This window comes from Odontesthes bonariensis, chromosome 7 (assembly GCF_027942865.1).
Source record: "Odontesthes bonariensis isolate fOdoBon6 chromosome 7, fOdoBon6.hap1, whole genome shotgun sequence".
In the NCBI taxonomy this organism is placed as follows: Eukaryota; Metazoa; Chordata; class Actinopteri; order Atheriniformes; family Atherinopsidae; genus Odontesthes; species Odontesthes bonariensis.
In genome coordinates, this window is record NC_134512.1 from 30,275,907 (window position 1) to 30,301,264 (window position 25,358).

General features: G+C 40.1%; 1 protein-coding gene across 2 annotated transcripts in view; it reads left to right on the top strand.

Moving 5' to 3' along the window:
* The window catches only part of tmtc3 (transmembrane O-mannosyltransferase targeting cadherins 3), a 35,367-nt gene extending 13,794 nt beyond the window's left edge, over positions 1–21,573 (top strand). For both annotated transcript variants that reach the window (XM_075470509.1, XM_075470510.1), the window contains exons 7-14: positions 584–836; positions 9,119–9,267; positions 10,531–10,651; positions 10,778–10,889; positions 14,086–14,189; positions 14,782–14,951; positions 15,542–15,768; positions 18,334–21,573. In XM_075470509.1, coding sequence (XP_075326624.1) covers positions 584–836; positions 9,119–9,267; positions 10,531–10,651; positions 10,778–10,889; positions 14,086–14,189; positions 14,782–14,951; positions 15,542–15,768; positions 18,334–19,214 — 2,017 coding nt within the window. In that variant the 3' untranslated portion in view covers positions 19,215–21,573. The remainder of the gene's footprint in view (positions 1–583; positions 837–9,118; positions 9,268–10,530; positions 10,652–10,777; positions 10,890–14,085; positions 14,190–14,781; positions 14,952–15,541; positions 15,769–18,333) is intronic.
* The last annotated feature ends 3,785 nt before the right edge of the window (positions 21,574–25,358 follow it).

Below are 25,358 nucleotides of genomic sequence, written 5' to 3' on the forward strand. Positions count from 1 at the left end.
GAAATGCTGACTTTGTCTGATTTAAATTTTTTTTATTTTTTTTTTTTTTACAATATGAAAGTTTGATCCTTTTAAAGATTTGAAGCAGATTGTTCCAGTTTACAAGACGAATGTTTTTGATTTAAAAAAAAAAAAAAACAAATTTTGATGTTAATCCCTGGCACTTGAGTTCACTTTCTCACAAACCAAGTAATTTTTCCATGTGTATTCTATAAACTAAATGGGAGAAAATGGTTTCCTGAACTGGTCACTGTGAGCATGAAGCAATCCAAAGAAGCACCATCGGTGCTGCCTTTGGAGGATCACCAAGTGATGCAATGAGCAGTGATTCAGAAAGCATGGTACCATCTGTAAGGTAACATCTGTACCTTGAATATTTTTGCAGCTACGTCAAAGTAATTATCACTGTTTATGTTTGGATGTATAATTGGTTTGGATGCAGCTTTGAATTTATTTTTTATTTTTTTCTCCAGTTAAATCATTTGCTGTTGCGGTCTGAGTTCTTTCCTCACAGTTGCTCTGCCACTTGTACACATTCTCTCCCTCCCTTCACCTCAAGTATGATCCTATGTTTTTCTTGTAGATTTGATAACCCAGCAGCGGTCAGTCCCACTCCTGCTAGACAACTGACTTTCAACTACCTGCTTCCTGTGAATGCATGGCTTCTGCTGAATCCCTCAGAGCTCTGTTGTGACTGGACTATGGGCACCATCCCCCTGGTGGAGTCGCTCCTGGACCTTCGTAACCTCGCCACCCTGGCATTCTACTCATTTCTGGGACTGCTTGCTCACCACAGCCTGCGCTACAGACACAGCTCTGCCAAGACTGTCATCATGGTGAGACGACATCTTTTTTTCTGTTTTCCAAATTGGTTAAAAACACTTTATACAAACAACACATTCACTGTCCCACTCCAGTATGAATCCATGACTACTTAATGCAAAGGAGTAAGTAGATCATGTGTTTAAAAAAAGTTCTGCTTGGTCAGAGAAGCGTTGATTTTTAGAGCTGGAATCAAATCTCAGAGTAGCAAAAGACTTGATAATATCCCACCACCACGATTCACTGTGGGACCCTCAAACTGCAGTAATCCCTCCCTTTCTTTTTCATCTTTTTATACACATATTTACAGTACTGACACAAATCTCAAAATTCATGTGGAAGTTCAAAAATCCTTCCAGTAATCCACTTTGAAATGCCAATGTTCAATTGGCAAGGCAAGGCAATTTTATTTATAGAGCACAATTCATACACAGGGCAATTCAAAGTGCTTTACAGCTACATAAAATCACAAGAAGGCAATAAAACCATTAAAAAGGAATTAAAAAAATAAAAGAAAGAAATTAAAAAAAGAAAGAGTATTTAAAACCCATTAGAATAATCATTAAGTAATTGAAAAGTGAAGAGTGCAGATAAAATACTTTCAGGTGTCATATGCACAGCTAAATAGAAGTGTTTTCAGCCTGGATTTAAACATTGTCAGAGTTGAGGCCTGTCTCATATCTTCTGGAAGGCTGTTCCAGATTTTAGGAGCATAAAACTGAAACGCAGCCTCACCTTGTTTAGTCCTGACTCTGGGCACCAGCAGGAGACCCCTCCCTGAGGTTCTCAGAGCCCGAGTTGGTTCATATGGCTCTAACATGTCAGAGATGTACTTTGGCGCTTGACCGTGAAGAGACTTGTACACAAGCAGAGCTGTTTTAAAGTCTATTCTCTGAGCGACAGGAATTCGACTCTAATTTCTCCACAACTATGTGGGAGAAGGATGTCATGACATGTTCATGACTTCTGGCCTAGTTACATCCTGGGCCTTGTTGACTGATTCATATGAATATGGGTAAAAGGTAGTATGGGCTGTTTACATTTAGGGCAGACGCTCGGCGTCGCAGGAAGAGATTGAGTCCGGATGACGCATGCATGTTATGATTAAACCAGTATAAAGTTGGTTCACAGTATGAAGACGGTGGACATTTTGTACACTCTGTACGCACATTTGCTGTGACGGTTTGTTCAATAAACTCCCCAATGGACGGCTGACCAACGCGGGATTCGACTCTAATTTCTCCACAACAAGACCTGAGCACTGGACTAATATGGTATCCAGCGTTCTGGATGTACTGCAGCTGTCTTATAGCCCGTTTAGAGAGCCCAGTGAGCAGGCCGTTACAGTAGTCTAACCTGCTGGAGACAAACGCATGGATCAGTCTCTCTAAGTCTGGTTTCGACACTATTCCTTTGATTCTGGCAATGTTTTTTAGATGGTGAAAAGCTGCTGATGTTATTGATTTAATGTGGCTGTTAAAGTTCAGGTCTGAGTCCAATATTACCCCGAGATTTCTAACTTGATAGTTAGGTTTTAGAGAGAGAGTCTCAAGGTGACTGATAACATTTTCTCTTTGTTTCTGTGGGCCACAGACAATAATTTCAGTTTTGTCTGAGTTTAGCTGGAGGAAATTGTTTTGCATCCACACACTGATCTGTTCGATGCAGCGACACAATGTATCTACAGGCCCGTGTTCTCCTGCCGTCAGTGACACGTTGATCTGAGTGTCATCTGCATAATTGTGGTAGGACACATTATAGCTACGTATTAGCTGGCCTAGTGGAAGCATGTACAGATTGAACAGCACGGGTCCCAGGATTGACCCCTGGGGAACCCCACAGGTCATAGCCATTTGGTCTGAGACACAGTTACCAATTTCAACAAAATATTTCCTGTCCTCCAGATAGGACTTGAACCAGTTTAAAGCACGACCAGAGATTCCCACCCAGTCTTCTAACCTCTGTAATAAGATCGCATGGTCAACTGTGTCAAAGGCAGCACTCAGGTCCAGCAGAACTAAGACTGTGACTCTACTTGCATCTGTGTTCAGGCGGATGTCATTTGTCACCTTGATCAGAGCTGTCTCAGTGCTGTGGTGGGGCCTAAAGCCTGATTGGAAAGTATCAAAAGCATTGTTAGACAGGAGAAAGTCACCAAGCTGTTGGTATACAACTTTTTCTAGGACTTTGCCTAAGAATGGCAGGTTTGATATGGGCCGGTAGTTGTTCAGTACTGTGGCATCAAGATTGCTCTTCTTTAGAAGAGGCTTAATGACAGCAGTTTTTAAGGCCTTTGGAAATGTTCCAGTCTGGAGTGAGGTGTTGACTAGATGAGCGAGTTGTGGTAACAAACTGCTCAGCACAGACTTTAGGAATCTAGTGGGCAACTCATCAAGGCAGCACGTTGATGAACTCAGACTGCAGATGGTCTCTTCGACTGTTTTGTCAGTAACAGGTGTGAAATGTGTCAGCTCTAGGTGTCTAGCTGGCTGCAGAGTAGTTATTTGTGTTGTGGAAATTATTGCATTTTTAATGCCTTGAACTTTGTCATTAAAGAATATTGCAAACTCATTACACTTGGATGTAGAAATGAGTTCTAAAGGCAGTGAAACTGGAGGGTTTGTCAATCTGTTTACTGTAGCAAACAGGACACGAGAGTTGTTACTGCAGTTTTTCAATGCGCCAAATCGCAACAAATCTCAACTCAAAACACTTCAGTGATACAGTCCAATTCAAGCCAATTAGAGTCCAATTCATTGTAATCATAATCCAATCCAATTAATTAGATTCAAAGTTAGCCCAATCCATACATACAGAGCCAATTCAAAAAAACTATTTCCTAGATAAGGAAACCAACAAATTGCACCGAATCTTCTGTTTGGACCAATCCCTGTGGATAGGAACAACTCCCTTTTAACAGGAAGAAACATCTGGCAGAACCAGACTCAGGAAGGGTGGCCATCCACCTTGACCAGGTGGGGTTTGAGTAAATATCTCAATGTTTTGCTGGGTACTTGAGGCACGACCATAGTTATGACAGATTCACTTGAAAAATCCTCTGACAAAAAGATCAAATCCACTGATCACAGTGTTATCTGATCACAGCTTCAGTAGAAGGATAGAACTCAAGGAAATTTGACTTTTTCTGTAATTCGGTTGAAATACTCACCACTAATCTCTATTCTTTTTAAGTGCTTTAAATTTCCAGGTACACATGAGAACAAGACAGATGTACAATGTACTTTTGGAGCCTATTTTGTACACAGTGGCAACATTTTATGTGTTCAACAAAATGCTTGACAGTGTGTGACATTTTAAAGGAAACAAAAAGGTCATTGAACTATTTGGTGAGTTAATCAAGTGCAGCATTGTTCTGCCCCAGATTGCTAACTAACTCGAGATGCAACCGTGTTAGTGATACACAAAACCATCTGTGCTCAACTGACAGTTTTTAATCTGTAATAAAAAGGGAGATTTATATCTTAAAAAGGGCCTGTGTGTAGTATGTCGTGGACCTTAGCAGCGCAAGTTGCAACTAACAGAGTACCCCTAAACTACTCTGATAGGAGCCTAATAACTGAAGGCTTTGCCTCCCATTCTCGACCCGAAAAACTCTAGGGCTGCTGTAGCTCAGTATTTCGTCTGCCAGTTGAAAGGTGGGTGGTTTGAAAGCTGGCTTTCCCTGACCACATGTCTAAGTGCACTTTGGCAAGACGCACTGAGATCCATTTTGCCTCTGATGTGCCTATCAGTGTGATAGAGAGAAAAGCACTGCATGGCCTGTTGTACTCCCATAGACACAGAAGTGCTGCATGGGAGAGTGTATGACTGGATGAATGTGGCTTTTAGTGTAAAAGCGCTATAGGTGGTCAGGCAGTGTATAGCAGCTAACACAGGACTAATGTGGTCTTTCTTGGTAGTGCGACTCTATACATTAACCACAGCATTTTGGATCAACTGACAGATTTTAAGGGACTTATTCGGAAAACCAGCTAAAATTGCCCTGCAGTAATATAACCCTAGATGTAACTAGACCTATTTTCTTTACTTCGTCGCTTTGGGACAGCATGTTTCTGATTTCGCTAATGTTTCACAGGTGAAAGAAGGCTGCTTTATAGACCAGTTTAATATGAGAGTTAAAAGACAATTCCTGTCTGAAAATTAACCCAAGGCTCCTCACAGCAGTAATTAAAGTCGAGATAATGCCATCCAGGAATAAGTATGCAGTTAGGTAGTGACTCTCCAAGGTTTATAGGGCCAAAAACGATGACTTCAGTTTTGTCTGAGTTTTGAGAAAATTACAGGTAATCCAGACTTTTATGTCTGGAAGACAAGCCTGTAACTTCAGTAACTAATTGGTTTCCACAGGCTTCATAGATGAATACAGCTGGTGGAGTTAGTATCAGTATAACAGTGGTGATTGATGATATTGCCAAAAGGAATTGTATCAAGAGAGAAAAGAATTGGTATAAGTCCAGAAACTTGTACCACTCCAAAACTACGTTTTGTGTGAAAGACATAATTTATATGAACAAGCTGGAATATATCAGCTAAATATAATTTAAACCAGTCTAAAGCAGTTTGATCCCAATAATACGTTCAAGTCTTTGTAATAAGATTTTGGGGTCAGTGGTGTCAAATGCTAGCCTGACTACGTCATACTCACGATTCTAGTCAGAATGTGAGTCTGATACCGCTGGATAGAGATTTGAGTATGGGGTGTGTTTCAACCGAACCAGGAGAAAAAATGCCTCTTCGCTCAATTGGATAGACCAACAACCAATCAGAGCAACGTAGTATGTGACGTAGATTAAGCGACACACACTTGTTGTAGGAAGGACGGTAAAAACATCTTTTCTATCGATAAAAGCCTTTATCGCGTTCCTTTGTTCGTCTTCTAAAATGAATGCAATGTGGAGATCCTGTAGAACAAACTCGGTGGCAGAATCTACACACCCTATCTCTCCAGCGGCAGCCATGTTTGTTTCAAACGAATTCAAACCAAGCGCTCTTTAGTGACGTAGTCGATAATGTCCCTGTTGATCATCTGTCCATCATCGTATAAAGCCCGCCCTGGCAATCTGATTGGGTCGACTGTTTTGATGTCGAGCATAGAGATTTCCCAACTGAGCAGAGCCAGACCGAACCTCCCGACCAAAAATTTTATGGGCGGGGCTAAGTTCGGCTGCCACCCAGGCTAGTCAAATGCAGCCTTAAGAACCAGCAGGACCACCACAGAGAGAAGGCCATCGTCAGAGGCAACAAGTAACTTCTGTACTAAGGTGTACTCAAGTCCAAACTGAAATTCTTCATACAAACCGTCACTCTGAAAATGGGGGGGAAAAAAATAAAAACAACTTTTTTAAGGAATTTCAGAGATAAAAATGAAGGTTGAATATAGGGCTCAAATTGGCAAAATATCAGAATCAAGAGTGTTTTGTTTTTGTTTTTTGTTTTTTTTTAAGCGATGTTTAAGTACAGCTAACTTTAATAGCTTGTGATGCAGCAAAAGCCTTTGAGATAGATTGATCTCATGGAGTACAGAGGTGTTGATAAAGGGGTAGAACATCTTTAACAGTCCATTTAGGATGGGCTCCAACAAACATGACAAACTTGAACTCTGTTTGGTCAATGGGAAAGAAACTGTGTCATAAGAATCCAAATCAGGCCTCTCATCATTGTCTAAAGTCAGGATGGGAATGGTCAATTTTTTATTTTTTTTTCTCTGACAAATTTTTTTTCAGGAAAAACGTTCAGAAAATTGTTTCTGCTAAGCAGACGGAATGTATTGTTCAACAGTGCTGTGGCTCACTGTTAAGCTGGCCCCAGTGCTGAAAAGAAACTCGGTGTTATTCTTGTTTTCTTTCATTAGCATTGTACAATCTGTTGTTCTGGCCCTTTTTTATAAGTTGTAAAACTATCTTTCCAGGCTAAGTAGCTTTCTTCAGATTTAATGGAGGTCAACGTAGAGAGACTATGGCACAGTCTAGTTGTGTGGGGGCAAAAGTCCTCCACTGTATTTAAATATGGGGCTGTGGGAAACGATCATTATTCCTTCATCTGGAGTCCGAATAGTCAGAAAGAGGCTAATAATGGCAGTAATAAAACACACCCACATCACAGTTTTACCTTCTTTTTTTTTTTTTTTAGACCATCGGGAAATGATCGAATAACAGGGAGGAAAGAAAGGGTTCTATGGATACGCCAGCAAATGGCAGTTTCTGTGCCATAAGTCAAGGCTAGATCAAATGTGTGATTGTGGCATTGTGTCGGTTTCGTTACCATTTGACAAGAAAAAATAGTATACCCCGATACTGAAGATGAGATGGTCAACATGAATATTAACCTGCTATATTGATCGTGTCAGTATTAGGCACTAATACAGAAGTGTGAGGAATTGGACAAAACCTCTGAGCAAAGTAATGCAAGAGCTTTGGGGGGGTTTGCGGTGGGGATGAGAGAGACTGAGAGATGGTCTTTTAATCGCTTGTAATTCATTTAGGGTTTTTTTTTTTTTTTTTTTTTTTTTTTAAGTGTTTCATATTTGATGCAAGATTCGGACTCGACAGAGTTCTTGAATCACCCCTGGCTGACGCTCCTTCTGCCACAGCACTTCTTATTTTCTACATACAATTTGCCTTCTTCCTAAGCACAGAACGGCGTGAGGCACGGCGAACTGACTCCTGTGTGAGGGATGTAGTTTGAGTGAGCACCCCACAGAGCTCCGCTATGATTCTAGACAAATTAATACATACTTAATGACTCAGTTGGGGCACTGAAGTCTCACACCTCTTTTAGTTAATGCACACCGTGGTAACTTCGGCACTGTTGGACCTTTTCCCCTCCGTTACTGACATGGGTGCAATTAACTCTGAGCTACTCAAATTGGGTTCTTTAGCTTCATTTTATGCAAACAGTTTAGAAATGAAGGAACTCCTGTTGTGTTTTTACATCATGCCATTTGAGGGTAACAAACCAGCGTTAAAAAAAGCCGTGCAAGTGGTTCCTTGTGTCCAACAGGCACACCCACAGCAAACAGTAAAAGTTTATACTACTAAATTAAAGCCAAAAGGCGACTTTATCTGCCAAAAACTAATCGTATTACCCTTTAGGAAACTGATGTTTTGGTTTTAATTCATAGCAAAATATCAGCGATGCTTTGTACTTTATAAGGATACGTGAGTGAATGAACATAACTGCCAGCCTGCTCACACTAAAATGTAGTAGTTGTTGTTTTGTTTTTCATCAATCCAAGTAAACAAGAGAGGGAAAATTCTCCAGCACACATGAACAATAAAACGTTGGCTCTTGCTTGAGCTTTAAAGGAAAACCCGGGTCGAGATTTTTTTAATTTATTCTTTTATTTTATTTTAAAAAAAAAATTATTTTTTTTACAGTTGGATACAGGAACAAATAGCATGTGTTGTGCAACAGGCTCATGTCTCTCGAACATGAAGGTCAGTAAACTTCCTCACAGTGTTGCTCTGAGCGTTGACTTCAGAAAGGGGGAACACAAATCAACACAAAATACATAATTGTGACCTTTGCAGTGTTTACTCTGGTTTGCTAAGAGCATTTTAAAATATGTTGCACAACAGTGTCATACCACATCAACCTATTTAAGAACACTGCTGGGCTGCCTGCTATCTCACATGGATTATGAGGCCATTAATGGCTGTAGATTACTGCCTGTCCACTGAGAAACGCTCCAGTGCCCTTTTCCACATCTGTTGGTTTCTGGTTTTGCATGATGGCTGCCCATGAGAAATTGCACTACTCTGTATTCTGTTAGTTGGGACAAAAAAATTGTTCCCACTATTGTTTATTTTTTTTTATTTTTTTTAGAGAGAGCAGGATATATTCAAGGGATTGCTTGTTTTTTAAAAAAAAAAACAGATTCCCTGCTGATTGTCAAACAGTAAGAGAAAAAGGGAGAAAGGAAAAAAAAAAAGGTCACATTTTGTGCACAAATAAAAAAAAAAAACATCCAAAAGTCGTAGAAGTGTGGGACATGAACAGATTCTGAGTTCAAATACCTGAAGCAGACTTCCTGGTTAACAGCCTATTGGCAGCTCTGAGCGGCGTGTCAGGGAGGACTCTCAGGGTGGAGCTGCACACTACAGCAGAACTAATTTGCCTGATCTACCCTGTTCCTTAAACCTGACACACAAATGCACCAAAAAAAACCTTGAAAAGAGCGCCGTTAATATCGATATTATTGTTAATTATGTGGTGGTTACACACATTTTGGACAGTATTTCTGAAATTTATGTTTTTTTTTCCCTTTCTCTCTCAGGCTTTGTCCTTGATCGTCCTCCCTTTTATTCCAGCATCCAACCTCTTCTTCCCTGTGGGTTTTGTTGTGGCAGAGAGGGTACTTTATGTGCCCAGTATGGGATTCTGTGTTCTTGTAGCACATGGATTCAAGATTGTCTCACATAAAGGGTGAGTCTCTCTATTTAATAAATGAATCCAAAAGACATCACTCTTACCCTGACGACACTATCTCTAATTCCCTTTCTGTTTTTTAACAAAAAAATGGAATGATAAGAATTGATAATGATAAGAAGATCCATGCATGTTTTTTGTTTTTGTTTTTTTGTTTGTTTTTCTTACTGCTGGTACACCTGCTAAAACAACACGATAAAGTCCTTTCCTATTACCAGAAGCAGTGCGGGTAGGCTAATCACAAACACACCCAGGTAAAATGATGTCTTACCAGGAGCTGTGTTATATACATATTTAAACTGGGTGAAATTGTCTTGGCGGCAGATGAAGGGAGGCTCAGAGAAGCCTTTTTCATTCACAAGAGTGGAACAGAGGGAGGGTACTGAAAGCACAGTATGAATCACCTCCCATCTGAAAGTTCTGTAAATGTGAGCTGAAGTCTGCCTTTTTCACTACTATATGCATTGTTTCTATACTTTTTTTTTGGCACTTTGCTAACTCTTGCAAGTGCTGCATGCGCAATTAGGGATGTCCCGATCAGGTTTTTTTTGCCTCCGAGTCTTTTGATTTTGAGAATCTGCCGATACCGAGTCCCAATCCGATACTTCTACAGTTTTTTTTTAATTTTCTTCACTTATTTTATCATTTAACACTTATAAACAGAGCACTTACAGTGCACAGTGAAAATGAGTACACCCCTGTTGAAAAGTAACATTTTGAACAATATTTTAATACACACACAAGTTATTCCCAAAACGTGCATAGAGTAAGTTTAATACAACATCTGTTCAGCTTACAACAGAAAAGAAAGGTCAATAATATAACTTAAATTACCTATTTGTCCATTTTTGTGAAATTATGCTGGCTAAAAGAGACGTGTGTGAGATTTGACTGAAATCCTATGGAGAGTATCATGATCTGCTTCAGTAGTCACAGTACATGTTGACAAGCATGTTTCTTTTGGTGAAATTCAGCTTCCTACTGTTGATGCCATCCATACAGCCCCAAACCATGTCACTCCCACTACTATGCTTGACTTTAAGCATGGGGCACTTTTCTTTGTACAAATCACTTTTTACCACCACACAGGCTTGACACCATCGAAAGCAAATTTGTTTATCATTGTCTCATCAGAGACAAACAAACTAAGGATATGGATTGCTGGAACCATGTCCTGTGATCTGATGACACCAAGATGAACAAATTTGCTTTAGAATCTGTTGGATTTAAAAATGTTAAAATTGTCCTTTTTTTTTTTAGACAACTGAAGAAGATTTCCTGGTTGATGATTGGAGTGCTGTTAACTACACACGCAGTGAAAACCTTCAACAGGAACTGCGACTGGGAGTCAGAGTACACTCTGTTCACCTCTGCTCTGAAGGTAAGACGAAGTAAACCAGCAAGTCCTGTTGTCAGAGTATTTGGCAGGTCTACAGCATTCTACCACATCTTTTAAATCTACCAAAAATTTTAATTATCATGTTTGTTAAACCGTTTGCCAATTCAGGTGAATCAAAACAACGCCAAGCTGTGGAATAATGTTGGACATGCTTTAGAGAATCGGAACGATTACGCAAAGGCACTGCGGTATTTTCTCCAGGCTACACGCGTTCAGCCAGGTGAGATACTTAAAGCAGACATTAAGTCCTGTTGAAAATCATAAATAAACTGTTGACATCATACAGGGGATGCTGTGGCTTGTTAAAATAGTTGTGGTTGGGGCGGCCTGTGGCGTAGTGGGTACAGCGGCCGCCCCATGTGCAGAGGCTGTGGTCCTCGTGCGGCTGGCCCCGGTTCGGGTCCCGCATCGGACGGCCCTTTGCTGCATGTTGTTCCCCTCTCTCTGCCCCTTGCTTCCTGTCTCTCTTCACTGTCCTATAGTAAAGGCATAGAAAGCCCAAAAAAATATTGGTTACATTCACTGTGTGATCATGTTTTTACTTACTGTTAAGGTCTTTTGCCAATTTTTGGAATGTGCGTGCAGATTAGATTATCAAACAGACCATAGTCTGGGAAAAAAAACGTGCTTAAGTGCTTTGATTTTAATCTTGTCTGTCAGTATCAGTTTGTTTGCCAAACTTTCATTCCTGCATGCTGTGATGTTTGTTATTTTTGTTGCCGTTTATCTAGAAACTGTAAGAAATCACAGTTGGTTGGGCAGTTACACCAAAAAGATAATTCTTTAAGTTCATCCTCTGCAAATGACAACAAAATGCAAATACTTTTAAGGTGAGACACTACAGGTGAATAGGGTAACATTTTAAAATAATAGATATCATCCTGAAATTTCTCAGTTGATTACTTACACAAGTATGGGGGGTGGGGGGGTGTATTACAAGTTTTTGAAATTGTTTAATGTTTAAAGGAGAACTCCGGGGCATTTGAAGCGCATTTCCATTGCTAGAGGTTGTCAAATACTGACAGTAGGACACAGACAGGTGCAAATCTGCGCTCCCTGTGTGGAGATAGCGCTGTTCGCTCAGCCTGTCATGCGAGGCTAATACGTGGTGGCTAGGGGCAAGCGCTAACCCTTCCACGTAAAACAACAACTTGCACACTGCAGAAACATCACACCACTTTATAAACCATCCAACAATAAAGTCACAAGCCTTACCATCAAAACCATATGCATGGTTCTCACATTACTGGCATGGGGACGTTACAAAACAACTTTAGAAACAGCATGTAACTCACCGGCTGGTTGTACGCTCGCGCATGTGAAAGCCCAAAAGAGTCGATGGACGATAATCCCATATACAAAACAATTATCTTCTCTAGAAAAACTGCGTTCAAGTATTTAAAACATTAAAACAATACATGCCCAGTAATATTGTTGTAATGTTTTAAATACTTGAACGCAGTTTTTTTCTAGAGAAGATAATTGTTTTGTATATGGGATTATCGTCCATTGACTCTTTTGGGCTTTCACATGCGCGAGCGTACAACCAGCCGGTGAGTTACATGCTGTTTCTAAAGTTGTTTTGTAACGTCCCCATGCCAGTAATGTGAGAACCATGCATATGGTTTTGATGGTAAGGCTTGTGACTTTATTGTCGGATGGTTTATAAAGTGGTGTGATGTTTCTGCAGTGTGCAAGTTGTTGTTTTACGTGGAAGGGTTAGCTCTTGCCCCTTAGCCACCACGTATTAGCCTCGCATGACAGGCTGAGCGAACAGCGCTATCTCCACACAGGGAGCGCAGATTTGCACCTCTCTGTGTCCTACTGTCAGTATTTGACAACCTCTAGCAATGGAAATGCGCTTCAAATGCCCCGGAGTTCTCCTTTAATTAAGCAAATTAGGCATTATCTCATTAAATATGCAGACATTTGCATATATTTCTGGTAGATAGATCTGAACATGATTAAGCTAATGCAAAATTCTTTTTTCAATTTGTTTACACACAAGATGAAAATTCGATTTTGCCATATTATTTTGCATTATAATGTCAAATAAAATCGGGCCAGGAATGATTCATTAACAAATCTCTCTGTAACTATCTTCAGAATACTGCAAACTGGAAAGTTTGGTGTGAATAGGTGCTACATAGGCTGAGATATTTATACTGAGAAAAATACAAAAAACTGATTTTGAAAAAACGGCATTTAAAGATTTAGATAGGGGAATTTAATACATTTGTATTGGAAACAATTGCTCAAAAACAGAATAAATGCTCAGGCTCTTAGTAATAGTGATATAGAATAATGGAATATTATTGATTATAGAGTACGAGCTCAATACACATTTTTGGGAGATTTTGGGGGAAAGCTAAACACTGAAGTGTCAGAGTCCACCACGTGTTGCGTCTGAGCGAATCACGTGAGCAGAACGACCCCCCCCCCCCCCCCCCCCAAAAATAAATAAATAAATAAATAAAAGGATGGCGGTCGGAAGAAAATCCCCACGATCCCAATCTTAGATCATTTAAACATCTTGTGAAGTCAAATCAACGAAAATCAACAGAACACATGGCAATGTTGGATTTCCGGATGCAAAAGGATTTTATTTTATTTGTTTAGTTTCCTTCTGAGATGCTAGATCTTAAGACTGAATTATTGCAGAGCCAAAGAGAAGTTTAAAAGAAAATAAAATTAAAAAATTAAAAAATTAAAATCTAGCACAGTTGAAGTAAAGACTGCAAAATGAGATGCAGCTTAACATGTAAGAGGGTGTTTTGCGCAATGAGGGCAAAAGGATCATTCTGAACGTGATGAAAGAGACGTCTGTTGGAGCATTTGAGTGCTACGGTAGCGGCTCTTGATCGTCTCATCACACGTTTAAAAGCATGCCTGCTGTCTTCACTCTATCCATTATACTCAATAATCTCATGATTGCAGTTATAAAGAATTCTGATGAAGTTTTATCTAATGTTATGATCGAGAAGGTGCAGGTGTGACAGCTTGCCTCCCACTTTTAGGGTTCATTTCATTCCTCATTCCTCGTTTTCAGTAAGTCTGTCATCAACACTTTTGTCGGTTCACCACCCATGACTGTTTCCCAGAGATTAACAATGTAAATACATTAACCCAGTGAGGATTTCCTGCTATACTAATCAGGCTTTAATTCTGCTTGGACCAACTGCTCTGCTTCTGTGCCTCACTGTTCTTACTGTTTCTCAGCAGGATTTATTCATTATTTCATTATCCTCAAAAATAAACATTGAATTGGTCGGTTTTTGTGGTTCTAATTAGTCGACGGAATGTGGAGTTGTGTCTTCTGAATGTGTTAAAGTAGTTGAAGCATGTCGAAATTGTACACATGTAAATTATGGCACTTTTGTTCTTCCGCTCCATCTCTTTGTATGTTGCTGCTGCAGATGACATTGGTGCTCACATGAACGTTGGAAGAACCTACAAGAACTTGAACAGGTCCACAGAGGCGGAAGATGCTTACATGGTTGCCAAATCTCTCATGCCACAGGTACCTCGTTGTTTCCCAAACCCTGAAGTCTGGCGCAAGTCAACTCTGTCATCTATCACTTTGGCTGAGCCACAACTCTGTACAACTGTCTGTATGCACTTATTATTCATGCCGGGTCAGTGAACCTTGTTATAGGCACAGTTTATGGCGTGATGATGGTAAATTACATGATCCAACAACTAGAGATTGTTGTTGGATTAAATCCAATCTCACATACCAAACTGTGGCCAACTTTGATTCAGGTTTCACTTTTCCCTGGAATTGTGTAGGTGTTGTTTTAGTTTGATTGATGTGTGACGTTTGTCTCATGGCATGTTGAAAGGATGTGTTACGCCCTCCAAATTGCTATCAGAAAGTGACTCCTCCTGGGTTAGTTCTGATATGAGGACGCGACCTTCTGTTCTAGAGCAGTGTCGTTTAGAAAAATGAGTTCCAGGCCAAATTACCCACAATGCCAAGACAAAAGAAAGTCTGCAAGCACTTTCTAATACTGTGATTAGACATGCTTTCATTCACTACTTTTAATTCGCTTTGTTCCTCAAATGTTACAAAAGAAGTGTGACTGATGACTTGTTTGTTGACCAATAATCAGGTTATTCCTGGTAAGAAGTACGCGACACGTGTGGCCCCCAATCATCTCAATGTTTACATAAACCTGGCAAATCTGATCCGGGCTAACGACTCGCGGCTGGAGGAAGCCGACCAACTGTACAGGCAAGCCATCAGCATGAGACCAGACTTCAAACAAGCCTACATCAGCAGGCAAGATGTTCTAAAGTTTGTACAATGTCTGGTTCCAAGGTTTTTGAAATGCTGCATAGATCACAAATTTTGCAAATAAAATCTCTTCCCTATAAGGAAGAACTTTTAATTTTTTTTATTATTAGTAGTAATTATTAAATAAGCATTGTGTTGAGTTATTTCTGCAGTCAGGCATTTGAAGTTTTGTGCAGAAGCCTCTGACTGAACACACTTTGTTTGATCACAGTGTTACAAAGAGGGTGTGCAGTGTTGTCCATTATTTTAAGTAACTTGTGCAGCATTTTTCTATGAATAATAATCTTCAGAAGCTCAAGATCACTTCCCAGCACAGAGCCAGCCGCTCTGATGCTGCTGCCCCAACAGAAGGCTTCAAAGCAACTTGCAATGTTCACCACAGACCAACTTATGTGCCACATTTTTCATTATTACCTGCACGCTGGCCTGATCAAAATGTCTACTTTTATGATTTGTGTGATCTATCTGGTATTGTAAAGATGTTTTTATTATTATGCGTTGAATCTTTCAAAGGTAAGCCATCCAGTGGAAGAGATGCAAGTATCGTACTTTAATTGACTTTTCTCTTTTTTCAGAGGAGAGCTGCTGCTGAAGATGAACAAGCTCACGGAAGCCCGTGATGCCTACCTCCGAGCCTTGGAGCTTGATCGCACCAATGCCGACCTGTGGTACAACTTGGCCATCGTCAACATCGAGATGAAAGACCCATCTGAGGCCCTGAGGAACTTCAACCACGCTCTGGAGCTCAACCCACACCACAAGCTGGCACTCTTCAATTCAGCACTACTCATGCAGGAGTCTGGTGAGTTACGTGAAGGTAAAACGTGGTTTCTGTGTTCGTGTGCGGTAATTGTTTTGGACTCATGCCGTCTTATACAAACAGCCTGTTGGGTTAGCTGTATGGACACATAATCAGTCTACAGTCCATTGTGGGCATGTGGTTAGCCACAGAGGGACCCAGTGGACCCTCTTGGACTGATCAGGATGGCGAAATTTACACGAAACAGGCCTCGATTTCAAGGGGAGGCAGAAACCTTGAATTGCCTTTGAGGGCCATTTCATGCTCTCCGCATTTACGAGAATAGGCCTTTAGCCACACGAGTGAAAGCCAAGACTCCACTTCCGAATGTGAAGCAATACTTACACTTTTGTCATTACAGCAAGGATGAACAAAGTGAATGACATGCTATAACCGTTTGGGTGTAACCAGACTCGTAAAAGTTGTCCGTTTTATTTGAGTAAAGCCTAATGCACCAACCCAGCATTTATTGCCAAGTTTCTGTCAGGTCATGCTTTAACCACACAGTTTTGTTACACCTCGGTGACAAAATAATTAATAAGCAGTTTGGCTTACAGCAAGTTTGACTGGAAGTTCAAGGATGTTATCTTAGCTTTCTATCCAAGTGGAAACTTGCTTGGAAAATCAGGTGTATTATTTTATGTAAAAGCAAAACTTATATAACTTAAACACATATTTTGGATGCTTCACAGAACAACAAAGGAGAGAGAATTATGTTAGGTAAAGGCGAAGGGGTGTAGTTTACTTTTCTTTTTGTAATTCAGATGTTTCATTTTATTGCTACTTCATCAGGGAAGCATTTGACATATCCCCTGGGGAGATCTGTGTTTGAGGTTGTTTGTTCTTGAAGGGCTTAACACTAGAACTACCACGGAGGGGGTCAATTGACCTTTTTACCTAAAAGACCCACAAGAGGGTCATTTGACCCTTTGGACCCCCTGCGGACACTCCTTTTGTTGTGGAAATGTGGGTTGAGTGCTGTATCTCTGCATCTTCGTTCCTTGGAGAGGAGCTTCTTTCACCACAAAATTCTTGAGGGAAATGAAGCAGTAGTCCACATGCACTGGTATTTATCCATCTAACAATTGCGATAGATAACCAATTGGGATAGATCAGCAAGGTACATTCATTTGAAAATTGTACTAAATGTAAGCTGATTGTGTTAACTGTAGGATACTTGTACATAGCCATTTGCAAGGATGTACTAAATGATTGAGACATGTACAAAAGCATTTGAAATTTGATGAAAGCAATGATAAATGCCATTCTGTTGTGAGGAACTGCAAATTAGTTTTGGGATTTGTCCATGTTTTGAGAATGACATCTCAGTTTCAAGAAATGAGCCAAACCAATGGAGAAAAACTGTAACACACTGTCCGCCAAACTGTGCTATCTGTCTTTGCTGCTGATATCTTCATGCAAGTTGCTATTTACCTGTGGTGATTTTGGAGGCTGACAGCCCTTGGGAAGAAGCTGTCTGTCCCTGTTTGTCTTGGCTGTTACCACTGTAAGGTGTGACCCCCTCACCCCTCACCCCACACACGTCCCCTAACAGACTCATTACCATAACAAAATGAGTGATTAGTGTATTCGGTAAAAGCCGCCGGGTCAAATGACCCCTCTCTGGTACTTCTAGGTAGGCAGAAAAATCCTGGTAGTTCTAGTGTTAAGTGTTCTTTAACACATTCCATGTGACAACGTAGCTGTGTTTTCTTTCCCCCTGCAAAGAAAGTCTGTGAACTCTAACTAAATGTTGTTAATTTTTTTTATTTTTCCTCATATTTTTGTAGCTTGCAATCATGTGTGAGTGACAGCAGCAGTTTTTTTTTTTTTTTTTTTTAGCATTCGGTACACTCTCTCTCCGGTCACCGTCTGTTTTCACTCTTCCCAGCAACCAGCCTGCTTTCATTTCTTGAGGAACTGGAGACCAAATCTGTACTAAAGGCTGAAGTCAAAGAATTATTCAAATCTCTAGTCCAGGTTTTTGATCTTTGCAAAAATTGATGCAATTTTTATTTTTATAGCAAGTTCTTCAAATTTCTCACTTGAATAAATTTTATTTTTCCTTTTTCCTCTGATCTATTTTCTTTATCTATATAAGCATTGCATGGTTTTTAAAATAATTCTAAATAATTATGACAACCAAGACACAAATAGCTTTAGCACATCATATGTAGCCTCACCTTTGCAATGCCTGTCCCGAAAAGGGCCTTTCAGTTCCATAAAATACATAGAAATCAGATTATAATACAAATGCTAAATCCAAAAAAGTTTCAAGTGCGTCAAAAACTGTTTATCCAGTTTATGGTGCACAAGGTAAAAGGTTCCCCATCATTCAGCCCATCAGGACCATGTTGATGCATATCAAAGTCGCATGCTTCCTCATCAGTTGTTTTCACAGTCGGTTTCCAGTGTACTCATTTAGCTCGTATGGATTGAACTAGTTTTCTTTTTCTAAACTTTTTTTTTGCAATTCAGGTTATTTGTGCTCAACACTGGTTGGTAAAGAAAGCACATGATTTGGTTTGAAGAGTTACGTTAATGCTGTGTGTTCGCTTCCTCTGACAGGTGAGCCAAAGTTTTGGCCTGAGGCCAACCGTCGTTTCCTCACTTATGTGGAAGAGGAGCCCGACGACGCCAACGGCTACTTCAACCTCGGCATGCTGGCCATGGATGCAAATGAAAATGCAGCAGCTGAGCGTTGGATGCGTAAAGCAATCGGTTTGCAGGCTGGCTTCCGCAGTGCCCTGTTTAACCTGGCGTTGCTTTACTCTCAGTCCAAGCGTGAGACGGACGCGGTGCCCGTGCTGGACGAGCTTCTCCACCACCATCCAGAACATATTAAAGGCCTCATCCTGAAGGGTGACATCCTCATGAACCATAAGAAGGACACCCGTGGTGCTAAAGCTTGTTTTGAGCAAATTTTGAGGATGGACCCCACAAATGTCCAAGGCAAACACAACTTGTGCGTGGTCTACTTTGAGGAGCGCGACCTGCCGCGGGCCGAGCGTTGCCTCGAGGAAACACTGGCCCTGGCACCCAACGAGGAGTATGTGCGTCGTCACTTGAGTATAGTGCGCGGTAAAATGGCTGCCATGAGCGCAGCGGGAGAGCCGCTTTCCTCACGGGAGGGAGCCATCGTGTCAGCCGAGGAGGAAAAGCCGCTGGGAGTAAAGGAAGGAGAAGATGTTGGTGTGGGCGAGAAGGAAGGGAGGGGTGCCGATTTTGTTGGAAAGGGGGCTGTGGCTGTGGATGAGAAGAATGTGCGGAAATCCTCTGCAGAAAGCCTCAAAGGTGAGGAGGCAGACCAGTCAGAATCTTTAGACGGTAGCCAGTCTGGCAAGCGGACTAAGGGTAAGTCCACTAAAGAGATTAAAGATATAGAGGAGAAAAGGGCAGCTGCCTTAAAGAGACTAGAGGAGATTGAACGCATACTGAGTGGCGATTGATGTTGCTGTAATTTATAGCTGGACTACTTCTGTTGAGCCATTCAGTGCTCAATGATGAGACTGCAGTCCCTCTACCCTATCCTTAAAATTTTGTATTCATAATCTATTTCCATTTTGTATCTCTGATTTGCTCACATTTGCAGGCTGCTCTGTGTGGTCCTGTTGTTTTAACACTAATCATGTAAAGAAGGGAAATGTTCTGCACATAATATTCATGTAACAACAAGCACAAAGCCAATTTGGGATAATATATTTAAAGCTTATAGCAGATATAGATGCAAGAGTGTGTGAGTGCTTCATCTGAATGTGTTTTTTACATATTGGAGATCTGCAGTAGTTATATTTTTGTTTTTCCATGTGTAGTCATTGTTTATCACTGGACTTTTTTTCTTTTCTAAATAAGATGTGAGTCACTCCTCTGTTATGTTTTTTTTTTTTTTTTTTTTTTTTTTAAACAATGATTGTATCACAGACAATTACAGGAAATGACGCGTTCCCCAGATTTCCTTTAGGCAGGGTGATATCGGTGCGGTTTCGGGCTCAAAATAAACCAGGCAGAGAGCAAAATAACCCTCCACACAAACACGACAAGCTTTTGCTCCGTAGCAGCAGCTGAAATGTATTGATCTCACTTGGCTCTTCCTGCCCTTACATCATAATCATCATACAGCTGCCTTCACCTCCAAATTTCATTGTGAACCCATTTACAGACCATTATCTCATTCTCTTTGTCACATTACCCCCCTCACATTTCCACGCCTGTCTCCTGTCCTGTAGACACTGCAGCCTCATAGAGGTGGATGTTTTTCTCCGTAAAGTACCCCATGGACATCGCTTTGACATGGACAACACCCATTTTATAGGACGGTCAACAGTGACGCACACTCTTCCTTAGCGCCGTGTGTTTTTATTCTATGTCTTTCCTTGCACCTCCATGAGAAACAACTTCCTTCAGAATGGATATGATGTAATAACTCCTTGCGACTAAAATATCATTGGGAGGTTCCATGTTTTCTAGTCTTAGTAGCAGGCTTTGTGTTCACTTCCTTTCAAATTTACAGTTGTGATTTTTCTGAATCAAATTTCTCCGTGATCATTGTCAACATTTGATGCAAAACTTGGAACAGGTAAATACACTAATTAAAGCTTGAAATAGATGCAAAACTCTCCTGCTTCTGGTTTCTCAGGCATTGTTTTTTCTAACCACTACACTATTGTAAAACTCAGCACCTGAGTGACTGCTTCCCATGTAGCCTTACGGTTAAACCAATTCTCTGCTCTGGCAGCGACAAAACAAGACGGTCGAAAGCATATCTGCTCCAGAGCCTTCAGTAAGACCCCCGGTAGCCTGGACCTTAACGTGAGCGGCCGTGTAATTGTGTCTGGGAGGCATTACAGTCACTCTAAATTCATTGTGCTCTTCAAGGTAAATGAGGCAGAACATTTTTTTTTTTCCTTACAAGCTAATAGTCATGTCTCCACAGCTCCCATGATGTTCCTTTTTTTCTCTCCACAGTGCTGTCATTTGTTTCAGCACGATGACTGCTCATTGCAATTCTTAATGAAATTACACAGAAAAAGACTGATTACCGTAGGTTAGGAGGAGTGAAGCGGTACAAACTGGCTTTGCTATGCATTGACCTTGTTGACCCGATATATCTTTGTATATATATTTTCAGGGTTACATAATCAGTGTTATTTATGACTTTTATACTGTATGCACTGCAGATTCTGTATATTTTTTTTTGTTTTACCTGTGGCATTGTGCTCTGAGTTCATGGTGCTTTATTTTGTTTCCACTAATTTTCAGTGTCATAAGTCCAACATGTTTTTTTTTTTTTTTTTTTTTTTTTTTTTAAAAGATCCTTTGTCAGTGTTAAACAGTAGGTACTGCTTTGGACAAGAAACCATCCAGTTTGCTACCATAGTTCAGTTTAACCTCATTGTATTTTTTTTATGCATTTGGTGGCAGGGGTCTTGGTTATTAAATAAATAAGATTAAAGAAAAAAAAAATCTGGGTTTCATTTAAATGCCTCTTGCTGCAACGTGTCTGCTGTAAAAATCCATGTGGTGAGGCATATGAACACTAGAGTGGTGCTTTTTCCAACTGAAACATTGTGCCATTCTTCACAGGATGTTGCGCCCGGTGTCAATCCAATTTGAAATCCCAAATCAAGTTTCAAATTGAGCTCAAATGTACAAAAATTATCCCGCAATTGCTCTCTCTGACCAGTTAAAGATTTGCAGTAATGTAATTTACTACATCTATTACAAACATATCTTGAAATTATTTTCATCTCTTACAGTGATGCAGTGTCCATGAGGAAACGTAACAGAAAATAAAGGGTTTATATGAAACAGAGAGCTCCTTCATTCTGGTTTAACTTGGCATTTTTTTTTTTTAATAAAAAATGTATTTTGTGATGAATGTCTGCTTCTGCACCAGTTCCACAAAGGCTCATAGAAGGAGTATTGCAACGATGTGGAAATTATATAAGAAAGGCATACGTATCAATGACCACAAAATTAACCATTTTTACAACTGAAATCGTAATGTATTTAGATGCAATTTTTTGTAATCTATTGAGCAATAACAATATAAAACATGTCATTGTCTTTCATTAACTCTATCTGAATCCAGAAATCTTAAAAAATTAACATAAGTCCTGGATTTGGTTAAAAAGTCAAATCTTCAAGTGTTTCCTACCCTAGAGCCCACAGAAGGCAAAATAAAATGTGTTATTTTGGTGGAACTAACCCTTTAAATGTTTACTATATCACCCAAATTCAAATTAATCACATTTTTGTTCATCGTCTGGCGCAACAGACTGATTTTATATTTGTGAGAAGCTCTCTATTTAGATAAACACAACTACACAAATTATACAACAGTATCATTCCTTCAAATATATACTCTTAGATCATTAATCTTGGACTAAACCATCATCTGTACCTGGATATTCAAGTTCTCGATTAGCAGAGACCAGGTAGAGAAAATAGGTAGCCAGGCCTCACTACACTAATCTTCATTACAGGTGTACCACAGGGGTATGTCCTCAATCCCCTCTGTTTCCCGTGTCCAATTGTGACCATCAATCCTCTACGCCGCATCACAGACGATGAGAAGCCTCAACGAAAGCTACGTTTGATAGGACTAGAATCTCTGGACTATAGGAGACAGCGGCCCGGTGGACACCTAATATGATGGTTACTCTGAGGGTGGTCTTCCTAAACTTTCAGATTTGGCTGAAAATCAAATGTGGTAGGGGTCAGGGGCAATGTAAATGACTAGCCAACAGTGTTCAACAATTGAGGAAAACCTACATTGTGTTCTGCAAAGTCTACCTTTTCAAGGGGCCACCATTCCCTTCCATTTTCTTCTGCGCACATTCTATTAAAGAAAGCTCGCCAGCCATTCCATTTTCTGAGAGACAGAAGTTTTGCACACATGCCACCGTCTTCACAGACTTCTAAAGGGAAAACCATTTAGAGGTAACTGATAGGTTGCAGCTAAGTTTAATTTGGGAAGGCCTCTGTCAAATCAATATAGTGAGTGGGATGGAGGCGGATCAGCACAATAATAGCAAGAACCTCCTGGATAGTAAGGATATTTCAAAGCAGTGCTTACTCTGGAGGGCACAAAGCATCAGGAACCTCATCCATCCAACAGACCCTGGGAAACCCTGAGGAGAGTTTTTAACCACTAAGCCATTAGGCCTCTTGACTATTATAAACTCTAAGCCACTTGTCAGCTCAATCTGTTGTTTACTGCGCTAGAACTACCACGGAGGGGGTCAATTGACCTTTTTACCTAAAAGACCCACAAGAGGGTCATTTGACCCTTTGGACCCCCTGCGGACACTCCTTTTGTTGTGGAAATGTGGGTTGACTGCTGTATCTCTGCATCTTCGTTCCTTGGAGAGGAGCTTCTTTCACCACAAAATTCTTGAGGGAAATGAAGCAGTAGTCCACATGCACTGGTATTTATCCATCTAACAATTGCGATAGATAACCAATTGGGATAGATCAGCAAGGTACATTCATTTGAAAATTGTACTAAATGTAAGCTGATTGTGTTAACTGTAGGATACTTGTACATAGCCATTTGCAAGGATGTACTAAATGATTGAGACATGTACAAAAGCATTTGAAATTTGATGAAAGCAATGATAAATGCCATTCTGTTGTGAGGAACTGCAAATTAGTTTTGGGATTTGTCCATGTTTTAAGAATGACATCTCAGTTTCAAGAAATGAGCCAAACCAATGGAGAAAAACTGTAACACACTGTCCGCCAAACTGTGCTATCTGTCTTTGCTGCTGATATCTTCATGCAAGTTGCTATTTACCTGTGGTGATTTTGGAGGCTGACAGCCCTTGGGAAGAAGCTGTCTGTCCCTGTTTGTCTTGGCTGTTACCACTGTAAGGTGTGACCCCCTCACCCCTCACCCCACACACGGCCCCTAACAGCCTCATTACCATAACAAAATGAGTGATTAGTGTATTCGGTAAAAGCCGCCGGGTCAAATGACCCCTCTCTGGTACTTCTAGGTAGGCAGAAAAATCCTGGAAGTTCTAGTGTTAAAAAATGATCTACCATGACAGCTGATTTGCAGCCAGAACCTCTGTGTGCTGAATGTAAACAGTTGTATACAAAAATCCTCTTATTCGTATTGTTGAATTTAACTCGTTTTGTTTTTATGTTATCTTTTCACATATTTATGAAATGTTTTCAATGGTAGATTTGACATTTTGTGTGTTAAATTCTATTCTTTTTTTTTTGTTACTGCAGAGCAGTGGAGCACTAGAAACTCTGGTGTGGGTATGACACACTAAAGGAAAACATGGTGAGAACTTTTTGACACAAAGCTGAGGTAGAGCCTCATCTGTGAAGTTGAGCCTGATTGTCATTCTGCCAATCAAAATGTGCTGATTGTGCGCTTTGCAACACTTTCCTATCAATGCTTTGTTGTCACACATGCTCTTTGTTGACTTTATGTGGCTCTGCTACGAAGAATTATAACATTTATTTACAACCATGAAAAGGGATAGACAGATATACCATCTGTCTATCCCTTTTCATGGTAAGCCTAAGTTTTCTTTATGCTATGAGGGTTTTCTGGCATTCAGCAGTTGCTGATAGTTGAAAAGTTGTTGCTGTTGGCTCGACCAGCTGGGGTTCTTCTCAAACCCCAGCTGGTGGAGGCGGATGGCCAGCCTTCCTGAGTCTGGTTCTGTCAGAGGTTTCTTCCTGTGAAAAGGGAGTCGTTCCTTTCCACAGTCGCCTCAGGCACGCTCAGGACGGGAGATTGGACTGAAGACAAGTTTCGGTGCAATCTGTTGGTTTCCTTAGCTAGGAAATTGATTTTGAATTGGCTCTATATGAATGAATTGAATTATTTTGTAAATAATTATGATTACAATGAATTGAATTCCAATTGGCTTGAATTGGACTATACTATTTAAGTGCCTTGAGATGACATTTGTTGTATTTGGCGCTATATAAATAAAACTGAATTGAATTGAATTGATATCCGGACTTTTCAGTGCTATTCAAAGTTATCCTCTCTGCATCATGGATGTCATGCATTTCTGCATTTTGGATTTTTTACTGCCAATTAGAGATTAGTGGGGAAAGTAATGATCTAGCCTGCAAATTGAAAATAGAATATGTTAGAGAAAAACATTGGCAGTAATTTACTTTATATCCTTTGAATTTGGGCAGTTTCTACAAACTTATATATTACAATTTTATATTAGGCTGACATGAGAATTTTTGTTATTTAGAATGTGTACTCTAGAATTTCTTCTGAGTTCACATTATGCTTGAAAGTTATTTGTGTTTTTTAATAGCTCGGTGTGTGTAAGGGCATGGGCCACTAATTATTCCTAAACAAAATACTTATCTCCAACACACATATGAAAATCTACTTTCATTTTTATTTTGTTACAAAAACAGCTTTGAGCATATGTTGAACATTTTTTGTGGAAGTTGGAAAAACGATTTAGCTAACAGGCTAACAAACTTACTGACTTGACTATGTTGAGATACACACCTCACAACCTTCTTAGTATATTTCCAAGAGAATACTTTAAATGTATATTCAACTTGTAAATGTATTAATTCAAGGGTATATCTAACTT